Raw genomic sequence first — 12879 nt, 5'->3', positions numbered from 1 at the left:
CATATAAAATGAAGCAATACATGATAGAGATTAGATTGTTGGTATCATTTCTTCAGAATCTACGTAGTATTCAAAAGATTGTTTTCGAGATCAATTATGCATGTTTTTGACAGATTATTGCTATGATTAGAAAACGTCAATGGCATACAATCGATTTCAAAAACAATCTTCTAATAATGAATAAATTATTTATAAACTCGTTAGAAAAAATATTTTGATTAGATCCTCAAAGAAAATATTGAATACAATTTCCTACCCACGAAATTGCAGTCCATAATGGAAGGAGGCCTGGTGCAGGGCAGACTTCCTTGGAGGAAGCATTTGCAAGTGCTTTTCCTTTCCTTCAAACTCACTGAATGCCTCTGTATATTCTCCCTTATCAGGGCATCTAACGTCCCAAGGTTGAACATCATAATTAACAGGAATAATGTAAGAATCTACATTGCTCCCCACCAATTTCATTATGTAACACAGCTCAGCCAGGCACCATGCAGATTTTGCGAAGTTTTTGGAGAAGATTATCACATAAATTCGGGCACTCCCAATGGCTTCTCGTATTGCACAGGGAAATCTATCGCCCACTTGTAACTCCTGAGAATCTAAAAACACATTCAAGCCCACACAGTGAAGGATTGCGTGGAGAGGAATGGCCAGCTTTTGCTTCACGTCCCCTCCATGATGACATATGAATACATCGTACTTTTTGGGCAACATGATTGATTGTGCAGTGGTGGAAGGTGGTGCCAAGCCTTCAAAAGGGTTTTCTTTTGGCGTTTTCATAATTAAAAATGACACGAGTTTATCAGGGATCAAGTTTTTTGATGTATATCATGAGATATGAGGTTAGGATTTTGTTCAAGAGATAAATTTAGAAGAATGAATATCCCTCAATCCTTTACTATTAGTAAAAGAGGTTGCAACCTAAGGTTCATGCTCGCTTATGAGATAGCACAACAAGCTTGTGGATGATAGAAAATTTTCGATATTTCTTTAGTGTATAATGTACTTGCACTTTCAGCTCTCAATTGAATCTATACTTATATATGTTTGTATGTCAATTAGAATCTTGAATTTTTATATTAGTGTACAATTTTCTAGATTGTGTCAAGATTTTTTAGTTATATGTAATTTTAGAAATAAATAAAATATCTATATCTTACCAATGGAAAAAAATTGAATTGTAAATCAATCCAACTCTAAGGAAATTAATATATTATAAATAAGAATGTTTTATGTATATATCATTAATAATATGATGAATTTTATAATCATTTTTATAATAGAAGATATGTGATTGTGAAGAACTTGATGTACATATTAGTCTTTATTATCCTTGCAAAGATTGTCTTTAGTTGATATTAGTTTTATTAAATTGATATTTTCTATGTTAGTTTCTATCATCTTTATAACAATTTGTCTTAAGTTAATATTTTTTATGCTAGTCTTTATCATCTTTATATTTTTTTTGTCTTAAGTAATTTTTTTCCATTAGATTATTGTTGACGTTAATTTTATCATCTTTGAAAAGAAAAATTTAAATTAATATTTTGATATTAGTCTTTTTCATCTCCAATTTTTGTTTTGGTCTTATATCAAATTAATATCCTTTTTCTTTTTCAGCATTATTTAATTTAAAAGAACAATGAACTTTTTTATTGGTATCTTTAGTATTATAAATTTATTCACCAAGTGTAACACTATTAATAAATTGGCTCCATATGGGGATTGCAAAAGGCTCGTTGTCCTCCACTTGGCATTCATTCTTTCTTTTAACTTCTACAAATGTTTCCTTATCATGGAAGTATTTTTAATCTAAATTTCACCCACAGATTAGCTTTCACAAAATGGTTAGGTCCAAAGGTTGATACCAACAATTAAACAAAATATATTGAAAAATCTGATTTGTCCCCAAATTTTCATAGTTTTTAAATATATTTGTTATTATTAAAAAGCAATTAATTGTAGGCTCAAATTTTTTTGGAAGTGTAATCGTGAGATTTGACTTAATGGATTTGATCTTTATGTTTATGATAGTTTAAAGAAAGAATGACTTCTATTTTATTTTATTTTGATGAATAGGCATTCCATTAAAAAAGTATTAAGTATACACTATTCACAAAAAAAAGTGGGAGGAAGAGATCACTCCCCGAGAGTCAGACGGGCCCAGCCTGGAAACAACAAGTCAACTAAAATGCCATAAACATAAAAAAAAATCCTAAGCGGCTAGAGCAATAGCAGAAGAAGGAAGCAGGGGATCTAAATCATCTTTTTTACCCCATACATTAGTGGGGTCAGGGAGGTCCCACTCCTCCTCATCACCCTCAACAGTATCCTCATTATCCTTCTAAGAAGGAGACATTGCTAGAGCTAGTCGAGGAACCGCTAGGCCATCTAGAACCACTAGGAGTTGAAGACATAACACCACTCATAGGCCAATCAGAACGACCAAGAGCCAAAGAGGTACCACCACCCGTAGGCCACCTAGAAAGAGAGGCACCACAAGCCAGAGAGGTCAAGTGACAACACGAGGAATCCCTCTGCCCACCAGAGTGGCGACAAGGAGTCTGAGAACGAGAAATGCAGGAAGCTCTGACCAAAGAGTTACCGTTGCACCGACGACCACGAGCCGAAGAAAAGTCATTGGATGCAGTCGAATTCGACAGAACTCTGGCAACCGTACATGGGGAATTGCTCCAATGATCAAGCAAAGTCTGCAAGTGGGCCACTTCCAATGCCACTTTATTGGTCTGCACCTGAATTTGCAACATCACATTATTGCATATACAAGATTTAGTGTACAGAGAATCATTAATATCAAGAGTGTTGTGAAAAAACAAAAAAGCATTTCTATCTTTCCATAAATTGAAGAGGATTTCCATCCTAAAAGCATGCCAAATCTGGGTGAACTTGAAAGGAAGCTGCTGAGAATCTCCCAATAATACCATATGCCAAGAAAAGGGTTCAGGCCAAAAAGGCTTAAAGAAATCATGAATCCAAACCCACAACTGTTGGGCTCTTCTACAGAGCTAGGAGAGATGCATTAAAGTCTCATGCAACCCACAAAAGGGACAATGAGGGCCAGGCACCCCAAGATGCCTCAGATGGGAGCCAATAGGCAAGCCTTGGAAAATAATACACCAAGAAAAATGAGCCACCTTAGGTTCAACTATGGCAAACCAAACAGTCTGGAATCTAGACTACCAAACTTTTTGTGAATACTGCAAATGCCATCTGCAATTCAAGGTGGGAACCATAGGCAAATGAGGAACAAGCCAATGGTAACCCATCTTGGGTTTATAACTACAAAAAAAAGTGTTGGGAAACCAACGCCAATCTTTCCACCAAGGTATCACATAATGAATACCAATCTTATGTAGCATATTCAAAGGCAAAGCACAGAGCACTATCTCATATGCCTATCGATTTGGTTGAGCAAGGCGAAACTAAGACTGCAAGTCCTCTCAAGAATGAAGACTCGTGGTAGCTCAAGAAAAAAGGTCACGAGGAGTACAAATGCCACATTTGTGAAAATGTAGAGCATGCACTCTAGGGACAAGGGCCAAAGGGAGCCCCTGAACCTGAATGAGAGGCAACCACCAAAGATTGTGTTGGTTGAATGAAAGGCCATCATGAAAACTTGAACCATCACACCAAATACTTCTGACAAGAAAATTTCCTTGAATGTGCACAACATCTTCATAAGAAGAAGGGTTTGAAAGCCAATCCCCTTCCAGGCTGACCTATTAACTCAATGTCTTGAAGAGATGTAGTGATGAAGGAAGAGTTTCTAAGCTTCGTTACTAGAAGTAGCTCTAAGCACCCATTTGGGATAGAGGGCTAAGCCTTGTTTCTATGTAGACAAGAGACCAAACCCACCAGAGTCTTGAGGGAGACAACAAAAGTCCTAGGTGACTCTGTGGAAGTCATGATGATCAATGCCATTGGCCCAAAGAAAGTCTTGCAAGAGCATCTCAAGATTGAAATAAGAAGCTCTAGAAGGAGCCTAGCACGAAGAATAATACACATGAGTAGTAATAAGGATTTCAGAACAAATCTAAAATTTTCTAGCCAAGGAAAGAGGCTTGGTAATCCAGTAGGCAAGCTTCTTCTCTATTCCAGCAAGCACTACATTCCAGAGAGTGACAATAGAACCCTAAAAAGCAAAGGGAATGCCCAGAAAATGAAAAATTTCCCCATGCTAAATCCACTTCCATCCAAATTGGAGTAACTAAGAAGGCGTTGGAAGGAAAGACTACATATAGCACTAAGTCTTGTACCCTTGAATGACCGACCTAGAAGCAAGACAAAAAATGTCCAGAGAATGAAGGGATTCCTTGACATTATTCTCCTCTTCAAGAAGAATGAGGAAAGAATCATATGCAAAATGACCATTAACAAGTTGAGAAGGTTCTCAAGCAAGACAATCCCCTTGACATGTCCAGCAGAAATGGCAGAAGCAAGCAAATAACCAAATCCTTTAGCCACAAGCACATACAATGAGGGCGTAAGAGGGAAGCCTTGACAAATGGATCTATAAAGCCCAAAAGCTATTAATGGTGATGCAGGAATACACATCACTAAAAAAGCATTTTCACAAACATGGAAACATGGTATCTTGTTCCAGCTTCATGTTTCGGTTCAGCTGTGCACCAACAAGCACTTCACAGACACTACACTAGCACCGACACCAACAGAATAGAAGGATTTCTTTGGTTACTGGCAATACAAGCCGACATGGTTAAGAATAAGGTTATCGGTATTGGAGGCCGACATCTCTTGGATCCAACATCGACAATTGTTTTTGATATCCATGTGTTTATGTTATCTAGCTAACATGTAATTTGATATTGTAATAATCCTTGTAAGCTGACATGAGGCATGATAAGTTGTATAGGGTATATAGGTCAGTTGGATTAGATCATTTTTTATATAGGAGATTGTGGATATGTGGATGTGATATGATGTAAAATATATCAGATAGATCATGTATGTGAGGATATTTATATAAGGGTTATTTTGATAAAGGGTTTAGGGTTTCAGATCAGAACAGACAGAGCTTAACCGAAACTATATTCTGGCATAGAAGATGCTATCTTTTGTAGTTCAACACTTCTTTAGATTGTAGTATGGATTTATATGTAGTCAGTGAGGCTCCTCTTGTAATTGAGCAATGTGCTCTAGGCTGTAAGCCTACCTGCAAGTGCAGGCCCCTTATATTTTGTAATATCTCTTCATATGGCTAGTGGATTGATATTGTGAGTCACAAATCCCACCATGGTTTTTCCTCTTTTAGGTTTTCCACATATAATTATGTGTGTTATGATTCTCATTTATGTGATTGGCTTATTGGTTTCTTTACTTCTTTCAATTATGTATATACCAGTATACCGGTTGGTGTATGCATGTTTTAAAAAGGTTAAAATTGATCAATCCTATATAACACTGATTCACCCCTGCTTCTCAATGTAATTGGATTCCAACAATTGGTATCAGAGCCTTGTGCCTTAGAGGAAGTTTAATAGCTTGAGGAAGATCCTGAATGCAAAATCCATGGACATGGGCTTGGAGAAGAAACTTGAGATGACACTTGAAGATTATGATGCTGAAAGGTTGAAGAACTTAAAGCTACAAGATGAATTGAATTCTGCTAAGGAATTCAATCTTGTCCTACAAGAGAGGCTATCATCTATTCAGGCCAGGTGGAAGGAACTTTTGCAAAATCAGGATGATGAAGAGAAAAATGCACTTAGGGAATAATGTTAGAAATTAAGTCAGGAGAACATGGTTATGAGAAATGAAATGCAATCTATAACAATGAGAATGTCTAAAGAGATCGAGGACCGGAAGAAAAAGGAAAAAAATCTTGTTGTATCCCTGAAGAACAAATTTGAAGAATGTGGTAGGTTGGTTCATGAGAATGATATGTTGAGAACTGATTTAGTACAATCCCAGAATAATCAACAAGAGCTTGAGAGACAAATGATAATTTTGAGAGAAGATATAACTATTGCAAGTGAGTACAAAGAGAAATTCAAGATTAGTTCAGCACAACTAGATGAATTATTGAAGAGACAAAGGTAGATTGGAGATTCTAGTGGACTTAGATTTGAGCAAGGACAAAGTTATGGTACTACTAATGAAGATCAAAAGCATAAGGCACTGGTAAGGCAATTTAATGCTTATAAATTTAATGGTAGATGTTTTGTTTGCAATAGATCTAGTCACATGGCAAGGCAATGTAGAAACAGAGCAAATCAGAACCCTGATTCTACTCCCGATAAATGTTCTAAATGTAATAAGTATGGTTATAAGATAGAAGATTGCAGAATGAATGTTAAATGCTATGCATGTGGAAAATTTGGACATATGGCTAATTAGTGCAGGTCAAGTAATTATACCGGTTTTAGCAAAGCAATTCAAAAGAACAATGTTACATGTTATGCATGTAATGAGGTTGGACATATTGCTAAATTCTGTAAAAGCAGAAATCCACCGGTTGGAAATGGAGGATCTAATGAGAAAGGGAAAGAGAAGGTAAATTAAATCTGGCAAGATCATACTCAGAGATGGGTCAAGAAAACTGAAGAACAATCAACAGATGGGAATGCACCGATTACTTATCCGACAAAGAAGGTTGCTCTTGCACCGACAGGTAGCTCATTCGGTAACTGAGACAGATGCCTTAGGGGTAGGAAAAATTCATGAAGATACTACCTATACCCCAGGAAGAGGTTCTGGAAGATCTTCCAGACATTATAGATACTTATCCGGCATGGAGATGTTTTGTTCAAGATCTGGTATCTTTCACCGGCAGTCATTGATGTCAATGAAAGATTAGGTTTTTTTTTAGGTTAAAAGGTCAAATTCACTTCATTATTGATCACCTTGCATTCAGAGTGATTTAGTGTGATTAAGAGTGATTAAGAGAAATCAAAGGCATTTCAAAGCAATCAAATATCTTCTTGGGAAATTTCAGCAATGACTGGAAGAGTCTATTAAGGGTTTTCACTAGAAGCGATCAACAGGTATTTATCCTTAAACATGGAAGCAGGATCATCATCTATTTCAATCTTTGTTGCAAATCGGACTATTGTAGAATTCAAGGACCGTCCTAGGCCAATTTTCAAGTGGTATCCGCATGTGGCTACCTTGGAAGATTCAGTTGGAGCATTTTCACGTGTTTCAGAGGGAGTTGTTTATGTTGAAGATGTTAGGGCATACATACATTGTCACATTGAGGACTTGGGGACATCTGAAATAAAGGAAATGTACATGATAGAGCTGATGGGAGAATCTGGAAAGATCAAACCGACATACAAGCACATTGAAGACTTAGGGTTTACCGACATTCTAAACATTCCAAAATTTGAAGATGAAATAATTAGGTATGTTTTGAGAAGAGTACATGGAGAATTTATCTGGTTAGATAGACCTTACAAGATCACCAAGGAAGCCATCAGGGCAATCACTGGTTTACCACAGGTTGGACAACATCTAGATAAGAAGGTTTTAAATGATTATGTAAATAAAATCACCGACATGACATCTGATAGTCGATCTATGAGAATAAGCACTATTACCGACACAGACATCAAATTCGGTAGCATGATCATCGAGTATAAGGTAACTCAGTCAAACCGATTGAATTATATTTCTAGTTCCTTCATTTTCATAGCATATAAGATGATGAGAGAAAATGAGAAATTTGATCTATGTGGTTGGATGAACTGTTAATAAACCTAAGAAAGATTAAAGGTGAAAGGAAAGGAACTTTTCAGTATGGCAACTTAATTGTCTGCTTAATGTTATTTTTCATGAATGCCACTCCCAGTTTTGGGAAGAGGCAATGGGCATTTGATATCCCAGTAGGGAGACAATTGAAACAGTCAATTGCTACTTTAGGCAGTCAGAGAGATGATAAAGTATGGGGATATTTTAAGGGATTCCAGAAATCTATGGAGTCTAGGGAAAGGGTTCCTAAGCATATTGTTGAAAAATATTCAACTGGCATATGCTTCATGGTGAAGAAAGATGAAATACTTATGGAAGTAGTTAAGCCCAAAAATATTTGGATTGAGGAAATGGGCTATGAAGTTGATGCACAAATCCTTGATGCTTATGCAAAAATGTTGATTGATGTACCTTTTTATGAGGTAGAGAAGCCTCGTGGTACTGGAAAACAAAAAACACAAGAGTTTGAAACAAAGTTCAATTGGAAGAAAAGAGAGAAGTCGGAAGGAAAAGCAAGAAAATTTGTTGAGAAATTCTCACAGGACATTAAAGAATTAATTGATGTTGTCCTAGAGAAAGGTAGGAAGAGGAAGAATCCAAAAGTACACATTGAGCCTGTTACATTTGAGTCTGAATCTGAGGATGACACACCCTTGGTTTTGAAGAGGGTTGTAAGTAAGAAAATAGAGGAAACAAAGGTAGAAGCTAAAAATCAACCAGTTAGGAAGGTTACATTCAAAATACTGGCACATAAGCAAGTACCAAATGTAACATCTTCAACTCCATCCAGTACTACAAAAAGGAAGAAGAAGAATGACATCGATTTGGTAATTTAATATGGTAATGTAACTATCATTCCACCAAAAACTTGTGCAGAATTAGTTGATGAAATAACTAAGGATGGCATGTTAAAGAATGTACAATTTTATTATGAACATTTAGAGGATGATGAACAAAGAGAGGTAGAGGAAGCAGTATTATTATATTTAGATATTTATAAGAAAGCCTTAATAGAAATTGAAAACCAAATACAGGCAAAATTATATAATAAGTTAGATACTAGAAGACTATCAACAATGCAAGAAGACAAGCATATTAAAATTCAAGAGTTGTTATCTATCTATGTTACTATTTCTCTAGAGGAAATGGAAAGGACACTTGAGGTGGAAGATAGAAAAGTCTTTAATAGCAAACATAGAACAACTAGACTGATGCTAGGAAGGGTAAATGAGATAATAAAGGAGACTCAAAAGGCATGGGTTAAGCTATTTGAAGAGAACATAGGTTTCTTTACTTCACCAGAATCAAAGAAAAGCACCGCAAACACCTCTGTTGAAGGGAAAGGAAAGGGTATTATGGGTAATTCACCCTCAATTTTGAAGAACATTAAGATAGTGGAAACCAGGCCCCCAGTAGATACACATGTACAAATAGATGTTGAGACACCAAAAAATATAGAGAGTGAAAAGGTTGATGATGTACAAGATACTAATATTGAGGATAACAGTCCTCCAGATACAAATGTACAGGTTGAGGTTACAGTTCCTATAGAGGAATCAACAATTATAGAGACTACATAAAGTGGCAAAGCCATCGGTGCAAGTGAGGAAGCTATAAAAGATAAATCATCAGAGAAGAAGAAAGGGGAATCCGACAGGGAATCAGTAGTAGGTCCATCATTGGTCTCAATTGACACCTCGTAGGTTGTAAAGAAAAACATAACAGAGATGAGTCCTACTGAACTCATGATGTTGGCTGCACATAAATTAATGAAGGAGGGATCTACAGATAAAGGGATTATTGATCAGTCAATCATTGTTCTACACAGACTAGTCCCAGATTGCAAGATTGACAATGAAGCAAGCCCATCTAGCAAGCTTAAGAAAATTACTGAGCACATTTCAAAGGATTTTCAATCCTTGCAGCAGATTTCAAACCAACAAGCATTGGAGAGATTCACAGAAGCTAAAAGAGCTACATTTGATTAGGTGATTGAATCTAAGAAGAAGAAGATTGATGAAAAGTTGAAACTGCTAGACAATTCTTTGAAACGATGTACACATATTTATAGGGTATTTTGTAACACAAATGTACTTACAGTTAATGTGGATAAGAAGATAAAGGAATTTCAAGAGAAAAATGCAAATATAGCTAATTCTTTTGATGGATTGACTTCATTGACTACATCCATTGATGGTCAAATTTTGATTTTGGAAACCCAAATTTCTATTCTTGAGAAGGAAAAAGACAAAATCATAAGGAGAGCCAGAAGTCTGAGAGGCTTGGTGAGTCCCCAGTTGGATTCACTTAGTGTACATAAGAAGGAATGTATGGATATGGTTGGAAAGCCCACACCGATAGAGATAAGTGAGAAAGAGTCATTTGCACATATATTAAGTGGACTTGTATCTATTTCCATTCAAAACTGGTTGGGATACTTATATTGAGCTATTGGAGAAGGCTTATCTAGAAATTTTGAAATTTGTTAAGCTTCGGTAAGATATTTTTGGGATACTCATTGTACAGTTTTGGATCTTTGACATTTTTAAAATTTTTTTTGATGGCATTGATGTCAAAGGGGGAGTGATATAGATGTAAAAAAAGAAAAGGAGTTGTATATATTAGGGGGAGTATGGAGTATTTTTCATTGATGAAAATTCAGCTCAGGGGGAGTAGGTAGGATGAAACCTATAGATGAAACCTTGACCATTTTCCACATGGGTGTTGCCATCAATGCCAAAGGGGGATATTGTTGGCAACTGCCACTCAATTTGTTAGTTTCACTATGTTGTCATTGATGGCAACATGATATCTTGTTCCTACTTCATGTTTTGGTTCAATTGTGTAGCGGCAGACACTTCACAGACACTACACCGACACCAACACCAACATGATAGAAGGATTTATTTGGTTACCGACAATACAGGCTGACATGGTTAAGAATAAGGTCATCGGTATTGGAGGTCAACATCTCTTGGATCTGGCATTGGCAATTGTTTTTGATATTCATGTATTTATGTTATCTAGCTTACATGTAATTTGATATTGTAATAATCCTTGTAAGTCGACATAAGGCATGCTAAGTTGTATAGGGTATATAGGTCAGTTGGATTAGATCATTTTTTATATAGGAAATTATGAATATGTGGATGTGATATGATGTGAAATATATCAGAGAGATCATGTATGTGAGGATATTTATGTAAGGGTTATTCTGGTAAAGGGTTTAGGGTTTCAGATCGGAACAGACAGAGCTTAACCAAAACTTTATTTTGGCATAAAAGATGCTATCTTTTGCAGTTCAACACTTCTCTGGATTGTAGTCTAGATTTATATGTAGTCAGTGAGGCTCCTTTTGTGATTAAACAGTGTGCTCTAGGCTATAATCCTTCCTGCAAGTGTAGGCCCCTTATATTTTGTAATATCTCTTCATATGGCCAGTGGATTGATATTGTGGGTCACAAATCCCACCGTGGTTTTTCCTCTTTGAGGTTTTCCATGTATAATTATGTGTTTTATTGTCATCACTCTAATGAATAATTTTGTATATTAAGAAATGTTTACATAATAAGATACATAACTTAAAGGAACATTGATTGACAACCCAACATGCTTTAATGCACATATAACTATGATATTTACGAAGTTGTCATCATCAATGCAATGAATAACTTTGTATATTAAGAAGTGTTTACATAACAAAATACATATATCAAAATCTGGAAACATTTAAAGTTAATCCAACATGCTTGATTTGACACTTGGTCATGGTGGTTGCGAGGTTGTCTTATCACTCCAATGAATAACTTTGTACATTAAGAATTATTTACATAACAAGAAACATAACTTAAAGTCGGGAAATCTTGAGCGGTAGTCCAACATACTTCAATATGTGCTTGACTACCGTAAGCAGCAAATTATCATCATCACTGCAATGACAGATAAATAAACATCAGTATATCATTAAAAATAAAACAAATTCACTTTTTCCATCACAATAAATCCTGATTCTTCTTTGTATGTTTGAAAAATAGACCAAGAGTATTGTAATGAAGAGAAGACATATAAAATGAAGCAATACATGATAAAGATTAGATTGTTGGTATCATTTTTTCAGAATCTACGTAGTATTCAAAAGATTGTTTTTGAGATCAATTATGTATGTTTTTGACAGATTATTCCTATGATTAGAAAACGCCAATGGCATACAATCGATTTCAAAAACAATCTTCTGAATAACAAATAAATTATTTATAAACTCGTTAGAAAAAATATTTTGATTAGATCCTCAAAGAAAATATTGAATACAATTTCCTACCCACGAAACCGCAGTCCATAATGGAAGGAGGCCTGGTGCAGGGCAGACTTCCATGGAGGAAGCATTTGCAAGTACTTTTCCTTTCCTTCAAACTCACTGAATGCCTCTGCATATTCTCCCTTATCAGGGCATCTAACGTCCCAAGGTTGAACATCATAATAAACAGGAATAATGTAAGAATCTACATTGCTCCCCACCAATTTCATTATGTAACACAGCTCAGCCAGGCACCATGCAGATTTTGCGAAGTTTTTGGAGAAGATTATCACATAAATTCGGGCACTCCCAATGGCTTCTCGTATTGCACAGGGAAATCTATCGCCCACTTGTAACTCCTGAGAATCTAAAAACACATTCAAGCCCACACAGTGAAGGATTGTGTGGAGAGGAATGGCCAGCTTTTGCTTCACGTCCCCTCCATGATGACATATGAATACATCGTACTTTTTGGGCAACATGATTGATTGCGCAGAGGTGGAAGGTGGTGCCAAGCCTTCAAAAGGGTTTTCTTTTGGCGTTTTCATAATTAAAAATGACACGAGTTTATCAGGGATCAAGTTTTTTGATGTATATCATGAGATATGAGGTTAGGATTTTGTTCAAGAGGTAAATTTAGAAGAATGAATATCCCTCAATCCTTTACTATTAGTCAAAGAGGTTGCAACCTAAGGTTCATGCTCGCTTATGAGATAGCACAACAAGCTTGTGGATGATAGAAAATTTTCGATATTTCTTTAGTGTATAATGCACTTGCACTTTCAGCTCTCAATTGAATCTATACTTATATATGTTTGTATGTCAATTAGAATCTTGAATTTTTATATTAATGT

General features: G+C 35.9%; 2 protein-coding genes across 2 annotated transcripts; both read right to left on the bottom strand.

The window, feature by feature from the left end:
• Positions 1 to 252: 252 nt before the first annotated feature.
• On the bottom strand, positions 253 to 780 carry LOC131075013 (disease resistance protein Roq1-like). Its single transcript, XM_058011781.1, has one exon. The coding sequence runs from the start codon at positions 778 to 780 to the stop codon at positions 253 to 255; it is 528 nt and encodes a 175-aa protein (XP_057867764.1).
• A 1556-nt stretch (positions 781 to 2336) lies between these two features.
• On the bottom strand, positions 2337 to 12573 carry LOC131075012 (protein VARIATION IN COMPOUND TRIGGERED ROOT growth response-like). The gene is made up of 3 exons (XM_058011780.1): positions 12050 to 12573; positions 11636 to 11660; positions 2337 to 2753 (listed from the first exon to the last, which is right to left on the bottom strand). Exons 1-3 carry the CDS (start codon positions 12571 to 12573, stop codon positions 2337 to 2339), a joined length of 966 nt encoding a protein of 321 aa, XP_057867763.1.
• Between the last annotated feature and the right edge of the window lie 306 nt (positions 12574 to 12879).

The sequence above is a fragment of the Cryptomeria japonica genome, chromosome 2 (genome assembly GCF_030272615.1).
Source record: "Cryptomeria japonica chromosome 2, Sugi_1.0, whole genome shotgun sequence".
Lineage (NCBI taxonomy): Eukaryota > Viridiplantae > Streptophyta > Pinopsida > Cupressales > Cupressaceae > Cryptomeria > Cryptomeria japonica.
This window is presented reverse-complemented; position numbering and strand designations above follow the sequence as displayed.